The sequence below is a fragment of the Sapajus apella genome, unplaced genomic scaffold (genome assembly GCF_009761245.1).
Source record: "Sapajus apella isolate SASKATOON/1434 unplaced genomic scaffold, GSC_monkey_1.0 scaffold10, whole genome shotgun sequence".
Classification (NCBI taxonomy): Eukaryota; Metazoa; Chordata; class Mammalia; order Primates; family Cebidae; genus Sapajus; species Sapajus apella.
This window is the reverse complement of record NW_022436950.1, coordinates 558,417-586,109: the sequence shown is the minus strand read 5'-3', so window position 1 is coordinate 586,109 and position 27,693 is coordinate 558,417. Positions and strand designations below refer to the sequence as shown.

The following is a 27,693-nucleotide window of genomic DNA, read 5'->3' as shown; positions in this document are numbered from 1 at the left end:
GTGGCAGGCACACTGCAGGAGCTTCGCGGTTCTGACAAGACTTTTGGCATAAGGTGCCTCTGTCAGACGGGCTGCAGGTGCTGTTCCTGGACTGGGGAGCAGGGATGGGCACCTGGGCTGGCCTCAAAGGGCCTGATGGGGTCAGGAAGGCCTGGGTGTTAGAAAGGAGGAGCTGGCAGTCCCCAGGGAAGGCGAGTGTTGGGTCTGCTTATGGAATGGGTGCAGGGTGTGGGCCACACGGCAGACTGCCCTGTAGAAAAGGCCTGTGGGCAGTTGGAAAACTGGGTCTGCGGCTTAGAAGACGGGGCTGTGCAGCCACCACCCAGTAACTGTGGGAGGCAATGCCCCATGAGCCGAGCATCCAGGGGGATGGAGAAGCAGAGGCTGAAGAGCAGCACCTCGTGGCCGAGGCTGCAGAGGGACTGAGGAGTGAGGCACGCAGGCCACAGGAGGAGCTGGGCATGACCACGCATGACACACGGGGCCTTGTGTCACGGTGACCGGGTAGCCACTGGCCTTGCACCAGGACACGAGGAGCTGTGGGAGGAGACCAGGTTAGCAGGAGAAGCAGTCAGCAGCTGAGGAAAGGGACACAGAGCCTGGGCTGCTTTCACAGGCCAGGTAAGGACACGTGCATCTGTGCCTGCAGGCCTGTGCATGTGCAGGGGGCTGGCAGGTGGGGTCTCCACATCAAGAAGAGGTGGAGATCTCTATCTCAAGATGCCCAGCGCCTGGAACCTGTGAACACATGGTCTCACCTGGCAGAAGCGCCCCTGCAGCAGGGGACTGGGAGATCATCTGGGATACCCTCATGGCCACAGGCCATCACTAGAGTCCTCAGAGACCAGAGAAGGAGATGGGACAGGGAGGCAATGGCCACAGTGATGTGGGCCAGGAGCTCAGGGACGGGGTGGCCTCTAGAAGCTGGAAAGGTAAAGGCCCTGGATCTCCCCGTGAGCCCCAGAAGGAACCAGCTCTGCCCGCACCCTGATTTTAGAACCTCTGCCTCCAGAACCTGAGGAGGATGCATGCATGCTGCCGTAAGCCGCCAGTAAGTGGCAGCTGGCAACTCGCCAGTAAGTGGCAGCTGGCAACTCCTGTAGGGTGTCTGCTTTTTATGACGGGAGATACCAGGGCATGTCTATAAACAGGAATTAGAAAGCTGTGCAGGGAAAAGGCCAAGAATGCAGGAGAGGGCGGGTCACCTCCAGGAACAAAATCGCGGAGGGAGGGGCAGGCCAGAGCGCTGCTGATGAAAGTGGCAAGGCCCCTCAGGCGCAGTGCAGCCAGGATGCCCTGCGGAACCGCACTCCACACAGCTGAGCCGCTGGCACCCAGGAGCACGGGAGTCGGTTCTGGATCTCAGAGGTGGTTCCTGCCAGAAATTCATTTTTCACCTGAAGGACCAACTGCAGAGTGACGTCCAAAGAACAGACGGTTTACACCTGAACAAAAGATTCCCTCAAAGTTTTTCCGTTGAGCCGACGCTGCCGCAAGCCCGCACGCGGCCGGTGGGCACCTCTCTGAAGACGCCGGCTCAGCTCTCCCAGGGTTTTTCAACTCAAGTTGTCATTTCCAGTTTTACTCAAACACAGGACCAGCCACGCAGGTCCATTCACCGCAGTATTTACAGAAGAAGGGCTGGGTTTGGGACAGTCTGGCTCCGTTTTCCTCTTTGCAAATCGAATTTTACATCAGAGCAGAGCAGAGAACATGAGCTAGCGGAATACCAAACCTGCAAAGTCCAGCCGTGGCTATGATTGTCTCGCAAAGTGTGTCTCTGGACTTCTCGGGCAGCAGGTAACTGGCCTTTGATACCCAGGAGGGGCTCTCAGATCCAGGGGGTCTCTTTTCAGTTTTAGGCCAACAGAGACCCATGCAGTCATCTAAAGCATCTCACACTGGGAACACGCAAAAGCATCCCCTTAGTTTCCATTACACTTAATGTCTGTATCTGCTCATTTAAAGTAAGACTTCAACCCTCAGAGCCCAGCGCTCCCTCATCACAGGAGACAAAGCACATGCTAACACCTCGGAGGAAAGCAGCAAAGCCCATTTTCTCTCAGGGCGGCCTCACTGCGGCGGCCTCGCCGGACCTTCCTCCCGAGCCAAGCTTTCCTGGATCTGCTTGTTCACGGTGCCTGGTGCATGGCACCCATGTGTGTGGCACCTGTGTACATGGCTGTGCATACGAAGGCTGAAATGGAAAGGCCATGTGGTGAAATACTCAGGTGTGGGCCGTACACCCACTTCAAAATGAAAAGAAAATCATGTTCCTCCTGTCAGAAGCTGGGGCTTCTGCTGAATGTATAACGGGTGAGCAAACCAAAAATCCTTAAAAAGCCAAAGAAGAAAGAGCGCCTAACAGAAAAAGGTTCAAACCCCTCCAAGGCTCCTCCTCTGCAATCCCCTCTACTATAACGAGGCAAATGTATTTCCCTCACTGGATCTCTGAATTCAAGACATTGAACTCCCTAGGTTCACAGTGCTTTGATCAGCTTGACACTTTCAGGAGGCTCTTTCCCTGCATTCCATTTTCCATTAGAAATCAAAAAGCAAGTTTACTAAAGAAAGGGGAAACACCTCAGTAAATTGCAAAGCCAAACATACCCAGTCCTCTGCCAGGTCCCAGGTCCCGGCAGCTACTCCACCCACGACCCTGGCGGGCATCAGTCCCTGGTGGCCCATCCGGAGAGTTCCAGGGCAAGGCTTGGCAGCAGGAAGGGATTTCAGACAGCGCACTGGGAGGCTCCCTGCCCAGTCACCCCGGCAACCTGGGCTGACCCAGTGTAGAAACTGAGTTCCTTTCCCTGAGAGCTGCTGGTTACGGGGGCTGGGCTGGAAATGACAGCTCCCCACTGATGGATCCCAGACTCGGAGGATGGGATTGGGGGGGCTTCCATCCCAGGCTGAAGAGGGTGTACACATTTGCATTAGCAAATACAGAATGACACATGGGGCAGGGGTGTGTGTGTGCACACTGCGTCCAGCCTGCTTGGGGATATGGATCTGCACTTTCTTCTCCTGGAAAACCTCAGAACGGGACTTGTTCCCACCCATGTATCCTGACTCACATACAGGAAAGACTGAAGAAGAGACAGGATCAGACATTCTCATCAAACCCACTCCCGATTTCTCCAGATATCTGTGTGCAAATCTGTGTGTCAGAAGTCCACGCTTAATGTAAACTAACATGATGAATTTCCTGACCCTCACAGTTAAGAGGATGAATGGCACACACAGCCAGGTGGGTGCTGCGACCCTCTCCAGCACCAACCTGGAAACTACACACAAGGAAACCTGAACGGGGCTGCCTGAGGGAGGGGCCCTGGGCAGCGGCAGAACAAAGAAGGAGCATTACTCTCATCTGTATACTCTGATGTACCTATTGATTTTACAGCATGTGCAAGGATTTCCTTTTTCTTTCTTTTCTTTTTTCCTACGAAGAGAGAGAGATTAACTTGCTGAGGGTGGCACACGGCCAGTATGTTCACAGAGCTAGAACTGGAGCCGTGTCCCCTGGCTCCCGAGTCTGCTTCTAACCCCTGGGCCACACTGTACATCAGGCTCTGCCTCTTCCAGCCTACAGCTGTGTCCATTCCCAGTCTTCTCATCATAAATAACACCATGTGCCCCCTTCTAGATTTACGTGCTTAAGATAAATTTCTAGAAATGGAACTGCTTGCTTAAGGAAAAACAATAAACAGAGCAATAGACGCTGACGCAGCCATCAGAACGGGTTTAATTTGACAATGCTGAGACGCTGGTCCAGATGACTATGCTGCTGCTCACCCTTCAGGGGCGGATTCAGGGCCTTGGTTTCTCGTCATGAATTTCTACCAGACTCTTGGCCTTTTATTGCCTCGTGCACAGGTCAGCAAACTATAGCCCACAGTTCAAATCTGGCTGCTGACTGCTTCTGTAAATGGGGCTTCACTGGCACAGCCTGGCCCCTGTGTTCACACACTGGCTGCTGCTGCTTTCGCACAGCGCAGAGCTGAGCGGCTGTGAGGGAGACTGCGTGGCCTGCAGGGCGGGGCTCTTTACTCTCCAGCTCTTTAAAGGAAACCTTTGCTGATCACTGGCCTAAGAAAGAAAGGTAATGACAGGATAGTAAAGCTGAGTCCACGACGTGGTCTGAGTTCACTTAGCCCACAGTTACTTCCTAAGTGCCCACAGGTGCCAGGTCCCGTGCCGGGCAACAGCGCGCACAGAGGGGGGTCCAGCTGCAGGTGGGGTTGCAGAGGCAACAGGAACGTGTTGTTCTTTTACCCGAAGCCACGCCACTGAGTCTGTGTGGTTCAGTTTAAGGACTGGATGAGTTACGTTGGAAAAAGGTGCCCACTTGTAAATGCTACCGCCAACCTGGGATCTGTGCCATGAGGCCGAGGTCGCATGCGGGGGCTTCTGCCGGGCGCTTCTCTCGGGCGCACAATCTAGAGATGCCCCACATCAGTGCTTCAAATGCCAGCTGTTCGGACAGAAATCAGCCAAGGAAAAAAATACAGCCATCCATCCACACACACCTGCACACGTAGCCACTCACTCTCCTGGAGGAAGGTCCTTCTCCTCGTGAAACACTGTGTCCTAACTGCTTTCAGACAGGTGAACAAAGGCATCTCTCTGAAAGCTGCTGGCTCCTGCTCTTCCTTGGCTCCATAAAACCTAGAAACAAGCTGGAATGTGGGAGAGGCCCAAAGTCGAAGACTAGAGGTGATGGAGGGCGAAAAGGATGGAGAAATCCCACGACCAACATGGACAGAGGCTTCGGGTGCGGACAGAGTGAGGATTGTTAGGAAGAGGCAGACTTCTGGGAGGAAGGAGGGAGCAAACGCACGGGACGCACAGAGCTCCGCCTCCGTGGAGCAGCGAGCACAGACTTCAGCCCTGTGGTCTTAAAGAAGCCTGACACGGAAAAACGCCTCCCCAGACGCACTCTGGACTTCAGTCAATGTGAACCACACAGCTCCGGGTGATCAGTTAGACTGCTAGGGCCTGACCATGTGAACGGCACCAGGCCAAGGAACGGTCCACAGCTTCCTGCCAGGCAGCAGTAGCTGGGTCTGTACTCGCCTCTCAGCCAGACGCATTTAGAAACTGGAGAAATGGAGCCTGGTGGTTGCATCTGACTCTGGGCAGGACACAGTGTCTAGATTTTAGGGGGTAAAGCACTAAAGGGGTGGGGCCTAGGCAGAAAAAGAGCGCCGGAAATCTGTACAGGGGACCCACGTGGTCTCTGGCTGAGAACCAATCAGTGTGTGCACGGGGTAAAACTCTGTGAGGTTGGACAAAGTCGACATCAGGGAAAGAACAATTTCCAGGGAGTTGCAGGCAGATGACTCCCAGAGCTCACGTAGGGCTGAGAGTCAGCAAGGTCCCACTGGCCAGAGCAGAGGGGCCTCTCGCTGCACACACGCAGCATTCAACAGGGACCCCATGGCCATGCCTCAGTACTGGGCTAAGCCTGTCCTAAAGAAAGGCCACTCTAGGCTCATGAGAAAGCTGAAACATCAAGCCTCAAAAAGTTTACACTGACTTGCAAGTACCTTAACTGCTGTCAGAAGAAAAGTTCTAACACAGTTCAAAGGAACAGAGCAAGCTCTATCACTAGAAATGTAAAATCTGCAAAGCCTAGCAAGCAATGAGAGGTCTCCAGGCACATGAAAGAGGAAACTGGAACCCATAACAAGGGGAGAATATCAAGTCAACTCAGAACTGACAAAGATGATGCATTAGGAAACAAAGACATTACAACAGCTGTTATAAAAATGTTCTGTATGCTCAAAGAATTAAATGAGAAACATAACAAGGAGAGAATTGGAAAACATAAAAAGCACCAAACAGAATTTCTAAAGCTAAAAACCGGGAGTCCTGAAACAATTCCAGTGGAGATGCATGGTGGCCATGAAAACGTGCCCTGCAGAGCTCCTGCTGCAAGAGGAAAACGTGCTGTCCTGGCCCTGCATCTGCTGACCCTCAGGATCTGCTGCCTGTTCACGCCACGGCCACGCACCTCACAGAACACGCCCGGTCAGTGACGGAGCGCAGAGGAGCTTCTGGTGCCAGCTGTTCCTGTGGACTTGGGCGCCCTGACAGGCATCTCTGGCTCTCTGACACTTATCAGCCTGGCCAAACTTTCTGCTTTCTTCCTGTTTCCTGTCACAGACCAGCAAGGAAGAGCAGAGCCTCTCCCGCCATCTCAGGCGTCCTGTCCCTGATCCTTCAAAGGTGTTTTCTTCCAATAGACCTCTTCAACATCTAATCTCTTGGCTTCTGCTTCATGGAAGACCTAAACCAACAAAATGCAATTAACAGCATATCATACACCCACAGAAGAAAAGATAAGTGAGCCTGAAGGTAGAGCAGGCACAAGAACCAAAGCTAAGAAGAACTGCAGACTTCTCATCAGAAACTATGCAAGCCAAGAAGCAATGGAATATCTTTTATGTGTTGAAGGGGAAAACTGTCAACCTAGAATTCTATATCAAGTGAAAATACCCAACAAAATGCAGCTGAAAAATATATTTTCAGAAAAGCAACAGCTAATGGAATTCATTGCTCCCAGACCTGTTCTGTAACAACTGCTAAAGGAAGTTCTTTGCACAGGAGAAAGGTGATGTCAGGTGGAAACCCAAATCCACACACAGGAATGAAGCACATCAGAAATGCCAGGGGGAAGGATAAAAGACTAAACAATTCTGTTTCCATTTCTGTAAAAGATAACTTACTGTTTAAAGCCAAAATCACAACAGTCCCGTGTGATTTCCGTGAACGTGTATGAGAATAAGAGCACACTGAACACACAGGGCAGGGACAGCTGCGGCCTCAGGCCGGACACCTGCACTGTGTGTGAGGTGGTTAAATGCTTGACAGTGTGTGGGCTGACTGTGAGAAGTTAGAGATGCCCATGGTGAAACCCTGCAGCAATCATCAGAAATGAAATAAAGAGGGGTAGCTCGTATGTCCACAAAGGAAGTAAGATAGAATCACAGTATAACCAGTCTAAAAGACACCAGGAAAAAATGTAAAAGTGAATCTCACCTGCAATTACACATGGTTGAAATGCAAGATAAGAAAGAGCAGATAGCTCAGCCAGAGAGGGCACCGCACCTCCCTCTAAGAAAGTTCCTATCCAACAGATGTCACTGAATCGTTCATTTTTACTGACAAACTTCTCTGTGTCATTCAGTTTTTGCAGAGATAGCGTCTAACACCTAACAGCCCAACCTACTGCTCTTTGCAGTTACTTACCAGAAAACTACAGTAATGAAAGAAATACTACATAAAAAAAATATCGAATGCTGCTTTGTAAAAAGGAGGTCGAAAAATAACTGATTTAGTGAGTGTAGTTAACGTGATAGTAGATAGATCCTCAGGAAATGTCATTCAGGATAAAGCCAAAGAAACCTCCTGAACAAGCCTCTCCCTGCCCAGGCACATCGCAAAGGTCTCCAGGCAGACGTTCCTTGAGTGCAGCAGCTGACTGGCTATTCCTGGCCAGGACCATGGCTTTCTCTATCGAATACCTTCGCCACTCACTCTTCTTGAAATGCTGTACTGAGCCACCTCTGCCTCCTAGAATCCTGCCATGAAATAATGCCCCTTCCTTCTCAGACCTCCCTTCCTCCTCTGACTTTTCCTTTGGCACTTATCAAAAGTGATGTCCAGTGCAATCACTGATACACTTATTCATATTAGTGGGCAGCCTCTAAGTACAAGCCCTTTGACTAGTATTATTTCATGTGACCCTGACAGCATGAGGTGAAGGTAGGCACTGTCTCTATTTCAAAAGAGACAGGGTGTTCAGAGACTTGCCCTGCCCAAGGTCACGCGGCTAGCTGGTGGCAGGCTGAAAGTGCAGCCCAGACCTTTTAATTAGAAGACCAGGATCTTTTTCCCACTACCCATGTAAGTATCAGTTGAATTAAATTGAGACTTTTAGTGTGCTAACTCTTAAAAATAACACAATAAGCTCTTTCCTCAATCATATACTACCTATATTAGGTTTCACTGAATTCTCCTCACTCCCTCCAATTTTTCATCTATCTGTCAGTCAGCATATAGTAAAGGTATGTTGCTCAAGTTCTCAGTTATGAGATTTCTTGGGTGTCCATTAGGTTATTGTCCACGATCCACTCTACCCTGATAAAGATGACTCCAATCTTTCTGCAGACCTTTTTGTATGTAACTCAAAGCACTGCTCTTGGGGGAGGTTTATATCCCAGTAGTCACCTCAGGAACATCCAAGGAGGCTCAGTTTTCCAGTTAAGAGTTTCCATGAAGGACCTCTGTGTGTGTGTGTGTGTGTGTACATGCATATGTATTTTTGTAAATATATAGTGATAATTATACATACTTATAAATAAACACATGTATATTCCAACAACAAATCCTTTATTGAATTACTGTAAATATGTAAATTAAACAAAGGATCGAGTGAAGGACTGTCTACTGAGTTGGCTTCCCTCTGCGGGGGTGGGAAATGGGTTATACTGGGCATGACTGGCTCCCCTCTCTCCAGATGCATTAAGGACCTTCAAACTACTGCACAGTTCTGGGGTGACTTGGAAATTCCAGTTTCCAACTCCTATTTTCCATCATTACATATAAATGCTAATGAATTCTGCCTAGGGTTTTTCATTAATTTTAAAGATGAGCATTACAGATATTAAAGACACTTCTCTGACATACAGTTTCCCTTAATTTCCCTTACTGCAGAACACAAATCAACTATAACAAAATTGGCAGCAATTTTGAAAAAATCTTTTATCAGTCAACTTTCGAAAACCATCTTTTTATTTTGAAAATGTGTGTTCTGCCTGTAAGACATGAGCTACGGCTCACTGCAAATACACACATATTTAGTTGTCATGTTTGTTGCAATAAATAAACATCAACAGTAGTTCAAATTTCTCACTCGTCCTTAGCTCCTATTAGCTGTGAATCATGGAAAACCTCCTAACCTAAGCACCTGTTTTGAACCTGAAAATGGTATGCTTTCTACAAATTCTAAAGTAAACAAGATAATATGTCAACACACAGTAAAGTCCGGGCCCTTAGTTTTCCAGACTGCACATAAGACATCATCTAATCACTTCCCATCAGCAGGCAGGCGGGTACCACAAGCCCGCAGCAATCGCACACAAACCAAGGGACCTGGCAAAGAGCACCTTTCATGCTCATCATCATCTTCAAGTGATACATGCTGACAATTTTCCACACACAGAGATGTAAATAACTGGGGCAGAGAGATGAATGCTGAGTATCAATGATTCATTTCCATAGCGCACACGGCGGGGCACAAAGCAGAGGGCACGCTGATGGTATCAGGCACTTACTCTCAAACCCAATTAAGTAACTTCCACACTGAAAATTTATATTTTAACACAGCTGATAGCAAGCTGAGTTCTAAGTAAGGTCTGAATGTCATGAAGAATTTAAAGCAACCACGTCTGGCCTTCCGTCTCTGGTCTGTTCAGGTAAACTGACTCTACCACTTTTCTGTTTATTGCAAGTTTGTCCTTACTAAGGTCAATTTCATAAAGGCAAGAACATACAGTATTAACATATTCAAGTTATTAAAAACATGTCTTTTAAAAAATGATAAGGGAGAACTCAATACTGAAAATGAAAACAACTTGAGATAGTAAAAGAAATAAAAATAGCAGGAGAGAAAACAGAAGATTCTGTTGTCCTAGCAACTATCCTGGACACGATCAGCTTCATGGAGGGAGCACAGTATCTTAACAGCATCTGGCCTCCTTCAGCTGAAAAGAGACTGAATTGGTAAAGTAGAAACCAAATCACAGTTTGTCTAATCCAAGGAAGGCTGTACAGAAATAAAAAGTGACCTGATACAATGTGTAAAACGTGACTTGAAGGACCCAGCAACCTGTCCTGCACACATCCAGTGTTTTCACGAACATACGCAGGGTCAATTTCAGCACAGAATGGAGGAGGGTGGCCAATGAAAAATGTGTTCGTAAATGTTGCTCCGACTCCAGGTACACGTGCCCCTCTGAAAACGCTGCTTTACTTACTTACTTATTTCTTTATTTTTAGTTTAGTTTTTCTGAGATGGAGTCTTACTCTGTTGCCCAGGCTGGAGTGCTGTGGCGATCCCAGCTCACTGCAACCTCCGCCTCCCGGGTTCAAGCAATTCTCATGCCTCAGCCTCCCAGGCAGATGGGATTACAGGTGCTCAGCACCATGCCTGGCTAATTTTTGTATTTTTAATAGAGACAGCGTTTCTCCATGTTGGCCAGGCTGACCTCCAACTCCTGACCTCAAGTGATCTGCCCACCTCAGCCTCCCACAGTGCTGGGATTACAAGCATGAGCCACTGTGCCTGATGGAAATGCTGTTTTAGATGAAAACCTGGATTCCTGAGGCACCAGTGCCCTAGTGCTGGGTGTCACCTGTGAGTGTAGACAGGCATCTGAGAGCCTCCAGGACACTAGCCAGATAAATGACAGGATTGGTCAAAAGCTTCAAGGTCACAGGACCAACAAACAAAAAATCGTAAACCCTTCTATTCATATGAAAATCTAAAATCCACTCTATTGTAAAGAGGTCTTTCTTTGCTAGCCTGTGCCCCCATGTCACCAGCTTATTCGTCAAAGGAAAGTTTTAATGTGCCCTCCAAATCTCATGCTGAGATGCAATCCCCAGTGTGGGGCCTGGTGGGAAGTGTCTGGATCTTGGGGGTGGATCCCTCAGGAATGGCTTGGGCCATTTCCCTGGTGACGAGTGAGCTCTTACTCTGAGTTCACACAAGACCTGGTCATTTAAAAATATGTGACACTCCAGTGCCAAGGATCTGGTCATTTGAAAATATGTGACATTCCAACGCCCCATTCCCTTGCCTGCCATGGCAGGATGCACCTGCTTCCCCTTCACCGTCTGCCATGACTGCAAGTGTCCTGAGGCCTCCTCAGACGCAGACGCTGCTATGCTTCCTGTACAGCCTGCAGAGCTGTGAGCCAATAAAACGTTTTTAAATAAATTATCCAGTCTCAGATATTTCTTTATAGCAACGCAAGAACAGCCTAACAAAAGCCCCGAAGTCTTAGTCTGTGCCTGGCGTTCACCCCAGGGGCCCTGCAGGCAGCAGCACAGCCCTAACCCCAACCGCACACGCTCAGGACGGAGAGAAATTCTCACAGTCTACCCGGGGCCCTGTGTGATCTCGTCCCACTCATCACCCTCCCCACCTGCTCTGTCTCCTTTCCCTTGGCATTATGCTTGCCCCGAGGCCACCGGCAGCGCCCCTGCTGGCCATGCCCTCCAGCCTCCAGCCTTCACGGCCATCCTCCTTCTCCCTCAACTACCCTACAAGACTCTTTTTCTACTTGGCAAACTCATACCCAACCTGTGAGGTGTGAGTCTTGAGACCCCAGACACAGCAGACCCCTGCACATGCCTACCCTCTCAAGGGTCCCCATGGCCTCTGGGACTCCATCGCTTTCTCTGTGCATGGGTCTGCCGAGTCTCCAGGATGTAGAAACTCTGGTGTCTCCATCCTGGTGCAGTGTCTGGCACTGAGTGCAGTGACATGGGGGTCAGAAGGATGCACAGGGAAGGCAGAGCTCCTGCTAGCAGGCTGAACAGCCTGGAATACACCGTAGAGTAATCGGCAGGTGCCACGCAGAACATGAGACTCCACCACGCGGAGCCAGAAACAAGAGCTGTGGCAGAGGTGGTGAGAGCTCAGAGTGGCCCTAGGAACGAGTTCCAGTGAACAGACGCGATTCCCTCAGTCACAGCAGCTCCCAGGACACTGGCAACTTCTGGGGCACAACTGACTAAGATGACTGCATCCCAAACAGCAGCTGTGAACCTCTTATAATTACACCAAGTCAAGCAAAGCAAAAATTATAGACCCCCAGGAAGAAAAATGAGTGGGCTGGACCGTTCCTAGACTCGGGTCTTGGGGCCTCTAACTCCATCCAGCCATAGAAGGAGCTGCGCAGCCTTCCTCCAAGCAGATCTCCCTAAACTCAGACTGGAAGCAGGGTTCAGGGATAAGGAAAGACACACGGGAGAGAAAGTTTAGAAGAGGCAGCTGGAGCTTCCTCCTAACAGTAATGAAGGCCGCTGGACCCCAACTGCCGTCTCCTCGCTCAGTTCAAAGTCACCCCTCCATCGTCAGGCACAGCTGGGTGGGAAGAGGAATCTGGGAACCAGAGCGCCACGACCTGCCACTGCTTCTGCCCATGTCCCGCCTCTGTCCCTCATGAGGCGTGCTAGGCGCGCTAACTCGCTCCTGATGCTGCTTCTGTTTCTGGAGTCCTCATTCAAGGGTGCAGCTGATGGGAAAGACCAGGCTTTCCAGATCCCTGGAAAAGGCAGCCAGGTCCTTTACACAGGTGAGAGGACTCACAGGGATAAGAACCAGTATGTGGAGATCTGACCCAATGCATGCTCCACAGCTGTGAGACCATGCCCCTTAAAGACCAGTCAAGACATCGCCAAGAGAAATCTGTTCCAGAGAGACTCATCGGCTGTGACATGCAGGATGTTCAAGCATGCACACTTACAACACTGGGCACACACACTGCTGCTTTCACACTATGGGAACACAGTGACTGTGATCTACTGTCTGGAACCGGCCCTGTGATGTGAAAAGCACCACTGGATTTTAATCCAGGAATGAGATGCTCCAATGACAATGGCCAACATGGTCACTGGGTCCCATCAACCACCAAGCACAGGTCAACTGGCGTTCTCAGCCACCCTTGCAGCACCCTGGATGTAGGTTCTGTGCCTCCACGCCACACACGGCCAATCCATCAGAGTGCCTCCCCATGGGAGAAAAGAGCCCTCACCCATCCCTGCAGCCTCCCCTCAGCAGACTAGGTTGAGGTCCTATGAAGCAAGCAGTGACCCAGCCTGGGCATGCCTGCTTGGGATCTCTGATGGGCTGAGAGGCCCCTGCCTCTGGGACCCCTGCTCCATCAATGGTCCCCTTCGTCTCTTGCGTCTTTTCTCTCCACAAGCACTTACTCTTCTTTCCTATAAATACAGAGAATGCCTTAGCCCTTAAAAATAAGACAAAACAACAAGCCACAGAAGACGGGATCTCCCATTCCCACCAGGCTCCTGACGCCCCTCTCAAGGCTCACCTACGATCCGCTCATCACTGCAGTATCCTGGGCATGGCCAGCCTTCACCACCCCTGACCTTCCTGCAGTCTTGACAGATGCTGAGGCCCCTCTATGGTTCCTCTGCTGGCCCCCAGGGCCCACGCGGTCTGGCCTGCCTCCTGGCACTCTGGCGAGCTTGGTCCTCTTTACCAGCTCCTCCTCCCTTGAGCTGAAAGCTCCCCTGACCAACCGCTACTGGACCACTCACAGGCCAGCCTACACAGCATGCCAAGTGGCAGAACCTGTCCGCTGGCCCACAGGAGCTCCTGTCCCTCCCACCAGGTGGGTGAGTCAGTGGTCTGCTTCCCAGCAGCGATGTCAGTTGTTACTTGTCATTGCAACTGCAGAATTTAATTAAATGTTATGAAAACTGTGTCTAAAAACGAAGAGCTGCTGTTCTATTAAAACCAGGCTGAAATGCTTTGGAACCATTTGATAAAGGTGAATCGCTAAAATAAGGTCTACTGAAATAGGTGTGGGCGAGCCACCTTGATTTGGGGAAGAATTCTGTCTTCCCACTGTTTGTATGCTTTTTAGAAACCTAAAAAAGGAATTTCTGCTTATAAAAGAATTTGGGCTCCAATAAAAAGTATCTTAAAAGACAGAACTCTTTTCATAGGAAAGTTAGAATAATGGCTTTGTTTCAATGTACAAGCTCCAAACCCTCCAAACAGACTTCAGAAACGTGCCTAGACACAGGCTGGGCGGACTTCCCCAGCGCCACGCCCCGCCCTGGGAAGTGCTCTCCTCAGTCACCCTTCCTGGGCTCATCCATGCATCAGTAATAAACATAAGGGTCCGGAAAAGATCCATGAGGAAGTATGCCTAAGGTTCCCAAATTCAAGCCTTTAGGCCAAAGCCCATTTGTCACAAACGGCAAACTCCTACCTTCGAAGCCCACCCACCCAGCTGCCACTACCTGTCTCTAATGCGCTTTACTGCAAGACCCCAGTGTTGTCTGAACTCGCTCCGCCCGCCCTTCCAGTCACACACACACAAGTCTGCAGGAGACACAACACAGCCGAGGCTCGGGCCTCCGCCGCAGTGAGGAAAGGCCACCAGGCCCTCAGCAGCCCACTCCCCACCCTGTACCTCTTCCCTGACTCCCTCTGCTGGAATCCTTTAGCAATAGTCTGCTTAGTTTTGAAAACCTAAGCAGCAAAAAGCAGTTTGGCTGTGCACGGAGGATTCCTGCTCCTCAGGAATCCGAGGCCTCGCAGCAGCAAGCAGTCCTTTGAGGAACAGGGCTGCCAGGGCTGGGAAATCACACAGGACACCAGTTAAAACCTCGGGACGTACTGACACTACAAGAGTGGCTGCTCTCATTCAAGCTTACCTTAGCATCCTGTACTTCATCTGGCAGCCTGACTCAGGAGGGATACACTCTCACCAAATGCCCATGGACGGAGGCCCACAGGGCAGAAGCTCAGAACCCAAAGTCTCCAACAGAGTGAAGGAAACAAGCCACCATGGGTGAAAAGGTGAAGGAACAACGACCAAGGTCAGACAGCGGCCAGAGAAGCACCCCAGAGACAGAGCATAAAGGAACTATGTTTAAAATGTCTACAGAAAGAGAAGCAAGGGGGAATCACGAGCAACGAACAAGGTCCTAGCAACAAGATCGAACTGCACTGGCACAAAGAAAGAGAAATTCCAGTCTAGACCCATCTTGCAAAACTGCAAAACACCAAAGTCAGAAAAATCAGGAAAATCCTGGAAGAAAAACAAAGGATATGATCTTCAATCTAAAGAACAAAGGTCAAAGGATGACTCCTTTTCCAAGAATCAGAAGTGCTACCTAATAACTCCTAACCTCCAAGTATCAACAAGGACAATATCCATGATAAAATATGAACGCCACGTCATGGGCGTGTGACAACACACAGACCACCTGTGTACAGCAGCACAGTGCAAGTATACTTTAAGTTTCTCATGAAATTATAAGGCACAGTTTTAGTAATTTTATTATCTTTATAACATTAATTGGGACTATAGAAATTCTCATGTTGGTGGCAGAATTTGGCTAAAACATATTTTCCACATTAAAAAAAGCCTCCTAGAAAGCGAGAAAGTGCCTAGCAGGGTAACAGGCTTTTAAGGCCTGCTGCCAGGAGCACGCACCCACGACCTCCACTTGCTCCAGAAATAACTGACCGCCAAATCCCTTCTGCTCGAAATTCACACATCCTCTGTGGAATGTCCTCAAATGCTGTGTGCTCCCCTGTAGCAAAGCAGTGACCTGTCACGTGTACCTGAAGACCTCCAAAGACCAGTGGGAAGCATCTCAGGACCCGCTCTCTCACTCCACACAGCACGCTCCCCGTGCAGCCCGCTGCGGGTAAGGGCTCCCCAGCTACAAGGTTAGGAACAGACATTTCTGTTCACCTCGTCTCTGACAAAGGCTGACTTTTCTTTCCTTTTAGTTACTTGTCTTTCGCAATTTTCATAAAGCAAAACTGAACTCTTTTCTAAAAAGCTTGATTCTTGTCTTGATTCTATTTACTATTTCTTCTTCCAACATGTAATTATAGAAAACAGCATTTAATTTTGTTAGCAATTCAAGCTTCACAGTAAAACTTACTAAACCTCAGAGCCTCTGTGACCCAACTAAAAACAACTTCAACTGTCCTTGCCGGGCAGCCTCTGTGAGGTGAGGTGTCAGGACCGATGGCCCCTGGGGCTCCGGCCTGTCCTCCGTCTGTTCTGGCGAGATCAGACGCACCTCCGTCCTGCACACTCCCGTCCCCGGGCCCTCTCTCTTCCTACACATTTTCCACATTTCCAAGTTATACCTGTCACCTCCAGCTGAACTAGACAGGAATGAGAAGAAGGCAACCTTAAACACAAATAATTAAAGAGAAGCTACATTTTCATGAGAACTTGCCTTCCTATTATACCATTAGCATTTGTTTTCAAAAGGAACAGTGGGAGAAAGAGGTTTTAGAGTTAGGGTTTTCTTTTGTAATGTGCTCTTAGAACTGTTGTTTTTTCCCCTCAGCATCTGACAGAAATTGCTGCTAGCACAAGCTGTCCCTCGGATGGCCAGATAAAAGGAAGCCACTCTCGCCAGGGTGGGGCCTTTTGGCAGAAATAAAAATGCTCCATCTCCTCCTGCTCCTGGGGAAGGCCTGCACTCTCTCAGGGCTGTGTGCAAGGAGATACAGTCACAGAGGCTTCACTCAAGACATTTCCGTACTCACTTCCTTGTCTGCTAAGAGCTCTACCAAAGTCACTCAGGTCAGAATGAAGCTCTCGGAGAGGCCCTCTGAGCACAGGCTCAGAAGGGAGGGGATAGCAGGAGGAAGGGAGCTTTCCCCAGTGCCCACAGAGGCCAATCTAGAAAGAGGCTCTGCAGGCCGCGCAGAGAGCCTTTGTGAGAAGCCACAGACACAGACCTTCCCAGATCTGAAATAGCTGCATGTGAAACCCAGAAGGGCTTTGTTCAGTCACCTCCAGGTATCCCCACAATGCTATTTCCAGAAGGAAATGCAGTGAGAGCTGCTGCTTATGTCTCTAATGGACTAAAGGAATTCGGTGAATTCTTATTACTATTTAATTCCAACTGATCCTTTTTTAATATCAAGCAACTGAATTTCCTTAAACTAAATCCTCTAAATAGTCAGACAATTCTTACTCAACAGAGTAACATAAAGCCTGTGGTATGTATGGGGACCCTCTGGAAAGAGGAAGGGCAGCTTTCCAGTGGAGACCCAGCCAGCACGACCTCAGCCAGGCCATGGTCAGGGCCATGGCACCAGGTCACGCTGACAGCAAGTGCCCCTGATGCTTCACCTCTGTGCATTCCTCCCCAAAACACACGGCCCAGTCTAATCACCAGAAAAACATCAGGCAACTCTCAATTGAGGGAGAGTCTACAAAATACCTCACTAGCACTCCTTATTAAAAACAAAGTCTGAGAAAATGTTACAGCCAAGAGGTGCCTAAGACAAGAAGACCCAAGGTCATACGATAATCTAGATGGGGTATTAGAACAGAAAGAGGACACTGGGAAAAACTAAGGCAATCCAGGTAATTCAAAGTGTGCGCTTTAGTTAACAAGGGCCGAGTGTGGGGGTTCCCACCTGTAATCCCAGCTCTTGAGGAGGCCGAGGTGGACAGATCACTTGAGGTCAGGAGTTAGAGGCCAGCTGGGCCATCATGGTATAACCCCCTCTCTACTGAAAATATAAAAATTAGCTGGGCATGGTGGTGGGCGCCTATAATCCCAGCTACTCAGGAGGCTAAGGCATGAGAATCGCTTAAACAGAGAAGGGGAGGTTGCAGTGAGCCAAGATCATGCCACTGCACTCCAGCCTGGGTGACAGAGTGAGACTCAGTTTCCAAAAAAAAAAAAAACAAAACCAAAAACCCAGTAAGTAGTATTAATTCATTAATTATAACAAATGTACCATACCAACAGAAGATGTTAATAAAATGGAAACTGGATGTGAGATCCAAGAGCTCACTATTACCTTCACAATTTTTCTGTAAAGCTAAAACTGTCCTAAAAATTCAAGTTTATTTTTTTAAATGTTTAGAAATTTAAAAATCAGATTTCTCCAGTCATTTAAATATGATTAGAAATTTTAACATCTGTAAACATTTAATTCAAACCACAAGCCCAATACCATAGATTGTCTTAGATTCTCTTTAACGCTTACACACTGAAAAGCAGACAAAACCACATAACACACAGCATGTGGTGAAAAGGTCCAACAGATGACTGAGTTGAACCACAAGGAGAACAGAGAGAAAATGCGGCAAGAGTGATACAGACACACCGTGGGAGGTCAAGGTGGGCAGATCACCTGAGGTCAGGAGTTTGAGACCAGCCTGGCCAACATGGTGAAACCCCGTCTCTACTAAAAATACAAAAAAATTAGCTGGGTGTGGTGGCACGCGTCTGTAATCCCAGCTACTGAGGAGGCTGAGGCAGAAGATTCATTTGAACCCGGGAGGCGGAGGTTGCAACGAGCCGAGATCACGCCACTGGACTCCAGCCTGGGTGAAAATATTGACAATTTAAAATTCTAACCCAGAGAAAACCACCTGCAGGAATGAAGACAGCTATCCTTCCCGCTAAGTTCAAATGGAAGGCCGCTCTGCAGGGCTGGGTCATGTCTACACCCTCCTGGGTGGCACGGATTAGCGACGCCATGGTAGCAGAGACGGGAGACTAGTTATGCCTTTGGGGATTCCGGCAGGTAAAGACGCTGACATCACGGGGGCAGGTCTCTCATCATCTGAGAAGGATATGGACAAGGAGAGCACTAAAATAAACCTTGTTGTGTTGCACTGGAACTGGAGACACTGGTGTGTATTCATGGTTTCAACACATTGAAACGCAGAAACAAAAATAGATGTATATAAATGAACAAGAATCTGGGAGTCCATAGTGATAAACAGAAATCAATGAATAAATCGGGGGAAGGGAAAATATCTGCTTCTAGTAGGATACTAACTGGTCATACAGAAAGGATGACAGAAACTGAAAATCATAATTTGGCAATCATCACAGTAATAATTTAGCCAAGAAAATCAAAAGATGCTAACACTGCCGAGTGAAAGTTTGACAAGGAAGATGATACTTACATACTCTCAAGAACTTCCCCTCAAAATATTCACTATTAAGAGTCAAAAATAACTTTATAGTGAAGACACCACCTTAACAATAACAAAAGGTAACGTAAGCAGTGATGGACAAATGGGAACCGCAGGCTGCTGGATAGAATCAGTGAGTTCCAGGAAAAAGCCACACAGCCTGAATCGAACCACGGGGGAAATCTGACAAAACCAAATTGAGGGATAGTCAGCAAGGTAACCATTCGGTAATCTGCAAAAATGTCAAGGTCTTAAACGCCAAGAAAAGCCTGAGGAACTGATCCAGATTCACAGAGACGTAAGAGACGAAACAATCTAACGCACGCCGTCACCCTGGATTGGATATGCGTGCTGGAAGAACATGGCTGGGATCAGTGACTGCCCCGGAACAGGCCTGTGACTGGAGGGCAGTCCGCCTGCTGTTCTGACAGCTGTCCTGGGTTGTAGAGGAGAACGTCCTTGTTTGTGAGAATTACACATCCCAGCCGTGATTCTCAAACGGGCACCATGCACTGCCAGGAGCACTCATTCACACACTTTTCTGGGCCCCGTCCCCTGAGTGTCTAATCCAGTAGGCCTGGACTGAAGCCCAAAAACCTGCATTCCCAGCAGCAGCCCAAAGGGCACTGAGGTAGCAGCCATACTCTGCAGCCCGTTACAGTCAAGCGCTGGAAGGTAACAGGGCCTCGTGTTAATGACTTACCTTAAATGGTTCAAGAAAAGTTATTTTCCCTTTTCTTTTCTTTTTTTTTTGTTTTTTAGTTTGGAACATTCCAAACTTAAAAAAAAAAAAAAGTAAAAATGATCAAATAAAGGCCATTTTAAAGAATAAGTGTGAGAATTTATTATTAGCAAAAATTCTTCCTGCAGAAGGCCAAGGACATGTAACAGGCCAGCACAGCGCCCGGGAGGGGTGGGCACCCACGGGGCAAATGCACGGGCAGAGCTGCTGAGCTCAGCTCCGAACAGCTGCAAACGCGTGGGGGGCAGCATCCTGGGGGGACTGAGACCGAGACTAGGCAGCACACGAACGTGGGGAACTCTGCTCTGGAACTGGACAACTAACTGATCTTCGACATCATTAAGCCAAAGATAAATATTTGAATTATCAGCTTCGTCACAAAAAGCTATTATAAGGATAACTAGTAGGCAAATAGGTGGAGGCAAATGGAATAAAGAAAAAAATCCAAAAAAAAAAAGGCAAGAAAGAAAGAAAAAAAAACCAAAACACAGAAAACATAGGTAGGAAAAATATTAAATAGTAAGATAGGCTATTTACAAATACATCAGTAATTGCATTAAATGTAAACAGAAAAGTATTCCAAATATTTAGACTAACAATTTTTTTTTTAAAAACTGCAAATTATAAGGTATCCACACTGAATATAAAGACACAGAAGAGTTGAAATTAAAGGACACAGAAAAAGCTACATCGTGTATATACTAACCAAAAGAAAGTTTCAAATGCTACATAAATATTGAATAGGCAGGGCACGGTGGCTCACCCCTGTAATCCCAGCACCTTGGGAGGCCGAGGTGGGCGGATCACGAAGTCAGTAGTTGGACACCAGCCTGGCCAACATGGTGAAACCCCGTCTCTACTACGGATACAAAAAATTAGCTGGATGTAGTGGTGTGTGGCCGTAATTCCAGCTACTTGGGAGGCTGAGGCAGGTGAATCACTTCAACCTGGGAGGTGGAGGCTGCAGTGAGCCAGGTCACATCCAGCATGGGTAACAAGGTGAGACTCTGTCTCATAAAAAAAAAAAAGAGAAAAATACTGAATAAACTTTAAAGTAAGAACCACCACTAAAGGTAAAGAGGAAAATATCATAATGAAAAGGGTGACGCTACTAACAGTGCAATTCTAAATGTGTATGCATCTAATGATACAGCGCTAAAATGTAAATGAAATAAAATCTGACAGACTGGAAAGGAGGCCCAAATCTACCAAGAGTGGCAGTGACAGACTCTTAACACACCCCCAACAGGAAAGGCGGCCTTCAGGCACGGACTGAGAGCGTGGGTTCTGCACCAAGCATGGCTGCTTCTGCCTTCCTGGAAAAGGACTGAGGGCAGAGGCAGAACTCAGGGAGGCCAGAGAGGAAGCCGCTGTACAAGTTTGGGTGGGAATAATGGCAGCCTGGATGTCAACAGGAAGAAAGGAAGCCACTTGTGAAACAGACTTAACAGGACGTGCCCATGCACAAAAGCAGAGAGGGGGAACAACCACAAGTGTGTCCTGGTCTACACAAGAGCAGCCAGTGAGGCGCCAGCTGCAGCGATGATCCCAGGGAAGCAGCAAAGATGCACAGCCCCACCCAGAGAGGGGGAAACAGCGCCCACAGTCACACACGTGCAGAGGCGTGCATGGCCTCACCCAGAGAGGGGGAAACGGCACCCACAGTCACACACGTGCAGAGGCGTGCACGGCCCCACCCAGCGGGGGAAACGGCGCCCACAGTCACACACGTGCAGAGGCGTGCACGGTCCCACCCAGAGGGGGGAAACGGCGCCCAGTCACACACGTGCAGAGGCGTGCACGGCCCCACCCAGAGTGGGATACGGCGCCCGCACTCTCACACGTATAGGAGGACCGAAAGAGGTGTGCACAGATATTAAACGCAGGTGCCTGTGAGAGACATCTTCATGGTTTTATGTGTTTTCCCCAAATCCTCACACTGAATTCCCCAAATCCTCACTCTGAATAAAACCACTTTCAAAACAATCCAAATAATTTACTTAAAAGAAAATGCCAACTACCTCAAGTTAGAAAGAAAGCAAAGGGATGTACTCAGACTCTCGATAGGTGCTTCAGGCAATTTGCATGTATCAACTCGGACGATCACAGTAACACAAAAATATTTAGATTTCAACTCATCCACATGTTGAAGGCATAGCTTGGAGTTCAGATTAAATAGAGCTATTTCACATTTACTCGTAACAAACCACAGCCACCGCTGCCAGATACGGATTGTGCTCTTCTCAGTCCATCGACGTCGGGATTCGCTGTGCAGCCTGCAACTCACCTGCTGGCTCCCGGCAGAAGTTACACGTCTCTAACCTAGCGGAATCTTGCCCGAACAAATAACTCGCTAAGAAGGTATGGGAATTGGATGAGAAGATCAATGAAACAGCTGCCCCTACTAACTTCCACCCTTGCTGTCCGTCCTCCCTACTCCCTTCCACATGGCCTAAGGGCCTTCTGCAGAAATGGAACCCTCATTATTTACAGAAACTGACAAAACAGCTGATGAACAGAGACTGTTCTCCTATCAAGATAATATGCCTGATGAATAACAGCCCAGAAGAACATCTCTGCTCTGGGCCTGTCCTCTGAGGACTTCATCAGCATTCCATATAGAAATACAGGGAAAGGGGAGAATTATTTTAATGAAAAAGAGGCTCCTTCACTACAACAAAAACACAGCAACAACAAAAACCCCTTTCTGGATTAGTGAGTGCGCGGTCCCCAGTGCTGCAGATCAACCCACCACCGGCCTTCTCCATTCCCCCAGTCTCACCTCTCTGAATTCCTGCAGGATACGGTCACTCTGATGAGCTCCAACGGTGACTTCTGGGATAAGGATAGGAATGGCTGTGTACTGCACCACCCGCTGCTTATCCTGAACCCTAAAACATAAGACAAATGTGGGTCACACCAAACCATCAAAGCACATTAAAAGAAGCTTAAGTCAGATTTTTTTAAACATCCATATAAAAAATCTACACATTCCAATAAATGCTGTTCATTGCCAAGCAGCAATCTCAGAGCAAAGCTTTCATCCCAAAGACCACGTGGTTGATCTGGAGCTGCTTTTTAAAATTACTCTTGGAACCTGAGGTAGCATCTTTTAAAACCCTCAACACCTACAAATGACGACCTTCTGGGAATGGATAGTTTTGGAAACATAAGAGGAATCAAAGTGTGCTTTAAACACAGGAATAGCAGGAATAAAGAGCTTTAAACGAATGGCTCTATGACAGTGCCACACACAGAGCACGCCCCATGAAAAACGTTCCAGATGAATGAATCTGAGGGAGAGGAACGGTGAGTGGCTGAAGTCCCCCTTGAGGGAAGGAAGGTGAGGGGCTCAAGTCCCTCTAGAGTTGCAGCTGGGTCTTACTGCTCAGTTTTGCATGCTAAGGCCCACGTAGGATGGTCTGCTGTACCACAGTTTGTAAAAGGTCTAATTCTCCACTTTTCTTGGCATCAATAAATATACAAATCACAGGATAGTCTCTTTGCTTTACCATTTCATTCTGTTGAATGTTAAAATATTTATACTTTGTTACAATTTGCTTATTTTAAATTAAATTTAGTCTGAATATAACCACTATACTTAAAGATGAAAAGAGTTTTTGGGAAAAAAATATTAAAATAAAGTCTCTTTTCTTAAGGGCTCAAAACAAAGAAAACGATTATTTTAAACGGGCACATTTCCATTACTGAGTTATAAAAGCAGGAGATGTTTCTCATTTGTAATGGCTCAAATGGAAATTATGTGAATGTACCTGGCTCTTGGCCAGACTTTGTGAGACAGTCCAGGGCCACTAAGCAAACCCAAGGCCTGTTCCCCATAGAACCTACGTCGGCTCTCCCACAAACAAAACCACCTGACCAGAACCCAAGGCCCACGGGATCCACGAAATCATGGGTCCACAGACAGCCACAGAGCTGCGAACCTGCGGCACGCTGAAGATGAGTGGACAGTAGGTAAAGGGTCAGGAGCGTCCTAGCAAAAACCACGGGGCTCGTACACAGTTATCCAATAACACAAATGCCCCTCCAAGAAACTGCTGCCAAGATAACAGTCATTGTTAGTTTTCCTAAGTGTATCTATGTGCATTTCCACATGGGTCAGCAAATGGCTGTAACGTACACACTTACAGATAAGATCTCCATCTTAGTTTTAATATTAAGTTGGTTTTACTTGCCAAAAGATATTCAAATATTTTTAAAAATTTAAGCAAGCAGAACAGAACGCCTGTAAAGGGCATAAAGTTGCTGTATTTGTAAGACTGCATGAATTGTAAGACTACAATCTCCCTCTCCAGAGAAAAGTGCTGCTAGCTTTCCTTATGCATTCTACTGAAACACTTCCATACATGTGTCAATAAAGTACAAGTATGTATCCTCTTACTGTTAACACAAATAGAATTACCCTATTGTAAAAGGACAATTTTTGAAGTGATCTCACAATAAGAAATTCCAAATAAAAATGAAGTTTCTATTTTAAATGTTAACAAATATCAATGTAGGGAGGTGACATGGTTTTCTTTACAGTTTGAAAAACCTAAGAAAATGCTAGAAAATGTGAAAGAAATCAGTGGTCTGGAGCAAGTGTAGATTAGAGAGCAACAGCGCCATCTATGCCTAATTTGGCAACATTACATTGTAGCCCGGGAAAATCTTTTAACAAGTACACTTCAAACTATTTTTGAAGATTAAAAAAAGAATCCGTTACAATAATTCTACAACTTACTTATACCTAACCAAACTACCCTTTCAATTTATTACTATGAGCTTAAGTGATGACTATTGGGAAGAGTCTATAGTGTATCCCCAGTAAACTCCTAGATTCAAGTAAGAAAGACACAAGGAATCGTTCTGACTCAGGAAGCAAAAGGCAGTGGAAGAAAATATTCTCTTCACAAAGCACTTAGTTTAGTGACGAAGAATTCAAAACTGACTGAAGATAATATATCATTTTAATATCATAAGTCACTGTCTAAATAAGAAGATAAAAGATACTAAGCCTGGTTATGATATGAGGTGCTCTGCCACATATTTTAAAACAGTAAAGCAGGAAGGCAGAAAAAAGAATAAAACTGTAGGTTGTGTTTTATGACTCAAGCTGTGTCCCAATTAACAGAATGTCAATGCTTTGTCCTATAACATTTTCCAACCCTATTTTGCAATTTCTCCTGAATTGCAAAGTTCTGACACACTGTACTTCTGATACCAAACGTACATGCTACAGTTTCTGTAGCATTGAAAGTTCATGGTAAAAAGACTCCAGATGTCATATAAAAATTTTCGCAATCAAGAAAAGAGGGTTGGGCCGGGCGCAGTGGCTCACGCCTGTAATCCCAGCACTTTGGGAGGCCGAGGCAGGTGGATCACGAGGTCAAGAGATCGAGACCATCCTGGTCAACATGGTGAAACCCCGTCTCTACTAAAACTACAAAAAATTAGCTGGGCATGGTGGCACGTGCCTGTAACCCCAGTTACTCAGGAGGCTGAGGCAGGAGAATTGCCTGAACCCAGGAGGCGGAGGTTGCGGTGAGCCGAGATCGTGCCATTGCACTCCAGCCTGGGTAACAAGAGCGAAGCTCCGTCTCAAAAAAAAAAAAAAAGAGGGGGGGTGTGAAGGTCTGGGCTCTGGAGAAGCAGGTTGGCCAGAGAGGAACCCTGGAACCCTGCACAGCTGGAGGCCTGACGTGTCACTGCAGTTCCTAATGGGACTGAAACCAACCCAGACAGGCGCCAGTCACTTAGGGATGTGGACATGAAGACTGAAGAACACAGCCGCTGCCTCTCCGCACAAGCACAGCTACACACATACACACAATTAGACACTGGCAGCACGTAACTGAGATGGTACAGAAATGTTCTAAACCAGTAATTTGGTCAGGTTCTGGATACAATGAACGTCACTGGTAAACAGCATGTTTACAATAATTATGTTAGAAAATTGGTCATAATCATCGCTTGAGTCCCTCAACTGAGAAACGGTTCTCAAATGAAAATAAACACAACTGACATTGTAAACTTACGAAACATCTTTGTGGGAGGAAGAAAGGCAAAATATCAGGAGAGAACGGGACAAAAGCATTCATAGTGAGCTAAGTTAAAACAACTGAACGCTATAATTGATAAACTATGGGGGAATTACAGGATCCTTCTCCATGCTCTCATAACCAATAACTAAATAACTACATGGAGGGTGCAGAATCTAATCAACACACATTTCACACTGTGTTTAGAAAATGACACTATTACCATGGGAAGGTCAAGTCAGACCCAACCCTTCGTCTCGGTAACTGTTAGGTGCCCTATAACGCCCAGCAGCAGCTGATGCTAACAAAGGATACCATATACAGTCATATAAATCACAGCTTACAAGAGTTACGGGAAGGTGTTAGGGAGAAAAAAGAATGATCACGGCCACATTTTAGAGACTGTTAGGATTTCTGGGTAATTTCTGGACAGGTGGTGGTGGAAGAAGGGCCTGGGAGATTGCCTGGTATCCTCCTGGCCGAAGAGGCAGAACCAGGGCAGACTGGGATTCTGAATTAATTCAGTGAAAGGAAATTTGCATCTATGACTAAACAAAGACAAGCCACTGAAATATTCAAGTAAAGTGAAAATGGGGTCATTGCGACTTTTGAAAAAACTAAACCTGGTGGGAGTGGGATGAAGAAATAAAGAGGCGGAGGAACAGAGACCAAGAACCGGGGATTACACTCCAAGAGGAGCAGAAGTGTTAGGGACAAGGATGAGAAATCACTGAAAGCAGCACACAGACCTGCAGGGTGTGACTTAGGGGAGGGTAAGGTGGTCAGCAGGGAAAAAGGAGGGTTCACACTAGGACTGTGGTTGATGGAGGAGTCGAAGGTTCTACCAGGATTCAAGCCTGAACAGATGGCAGGAGGGAAGGCAAGACGGCCCAGGGCACAGGACCACACAGAGCGTGCAGAGGGCAGCAGCTCCTGCCCCTGCAGCCTGAGAGGTCAGACGCCCCGCACAGTCACGTGACCTTAGCAAGCCCGAGCTCTGAGGCATGGTCTCCTCCCTGTAAAAAGAGGGAGCCCAGCCCCACAGGAGTGTGGTAGAACAGACAACTATTTCTGAAATACCTTCCAGACGCCGCGCTGACAACTACTGGTAACTATGAGATCTCAGGTTTCAGATGTAATGGCAGAACACGATACAGCAGGGTCCCACCCCAACCTCTGGGCCGCAAACATGTGCAGCCTGTTAGGAATCTGGCCACAGAGCAGGAGGTGAGCAGTGGGTGAGCAAGCAAGCTAGCGAATTCGGTATTTACAGCCAATTCCCCTCACTCAAATTACTGCCTCAGCTCCACCTGCTGTCAGATCAGCGAGGCATGAGACTCTCATAGGAGCACAAGCCCTACTGTGAACTGCTCATGCCAGGGATCTCGGTTGCAAGCTCCTGATGAGAATCTAATGCCTGATGATCTGTCACTGACTCCCATCACCCCCATATAGGACCATCTAGATGCAGGAAAACAAGCTCAGGCCTCCCACTAATTTTATATCATGGTGAGTTGTATTTCATTATATATAACAATGTAATAAAAAGAGAAATGAAGTACCCAATAAATACAAGCACTTGAGTCACCCCGAAGCCATCCCTACCACCCCTGCCACATACAGTCTGTGGAAAAGCTGTCCTCCACGAAAGTCCCTGATGCCAAAAAGGTTGGAGATACTGCAACAGAGCAGTTAAAAGAGATGATGGAGGTATTTTAAAGCACAGTTTTGAAAAACAGAGTATATTATTTAGGTGAGTTTACAAAAACACACACATATAGACATCTAGTTCAAAACATACACAGAGTTTTAAAAAACAAAGAGGGAACTTCCAGCTTCAGCTCCTTAGCTGGAAGCTGTAACTTCCATCCTTCAATCAATGGCCTTTCCTGAATAATAGTAACAACAAATTGAGTGCTTTTGTAGCTTATAAAAAGTGGAAGAGGCCAGGTGCAGTGGCTCTCACCTGAAATCCCAGCACTTTGGGAGGCCAGGGCAGGCAGATCACTTGAGGCTAGGAGTTTGTGACCAGCCTGGCCAACATGGCAAAACCCCATCCCTACTAAAAATACATTTAGCTGGCCGTGGTGGCACGCACTTGTAATATCGGCTACTTGGGAGGCTGAGACGTGAGAATTGCTGGAACTCAGGAGGCAGAGGTTGC

General features: G+C 47.5%; 1 protein-coding gene and 1 long non-coding RNA gene across 4 annotated transcripts in view; one reads left to right on the top strand and one right to left on the bottom strand.

Moving 5' to 3' along the window:
• Positions 1 to 27,693, bottom strand: part of NDUFA10 (NADH:ubiquinone oxidoreductase subunit A10) — a 57,373-nt gene that overhangs the window by 2,892 nt on the left and 26,788 nt on the right. Inside the window, exons 9-10 of one of the 3 annotated variants that reach the window (XM_032277720.1) lie at positions 22,271 to 22,379; positions 18,258 to 18,388 (exon numbers count right to left, since the gene is read on the bottom strand). In XM_032277720.1, coding sequence (XP_032133611.1) covers positions 18,365 to 18,388; positions 22,271 to 22,379 — 133 coding nt within the window. In that variant the 3' untranslated portion in view covers positions 18,258 to 18,364. Of the gene's footprint in view, positions 1 to 18,257; positions 18,389 to 22,270; positions 22,380 to 27,693 lie in introns of those variants that run through there. The other 2 variants (XM_032277719.1, XM_032277718.1) reach the window with 2 other exon arrangements.
• On the top strand, positions 250 to 15,479 carry LOC116551564. Its single transcript, XR_004268992.1, has 3 exons — positions 250 to 265; positions 6,753 to 6,756; positions 15,404 to 15,479. It is a non-coding gene; the product is annotated as an uncharacterized LOC116551564 (long non-coding RNA).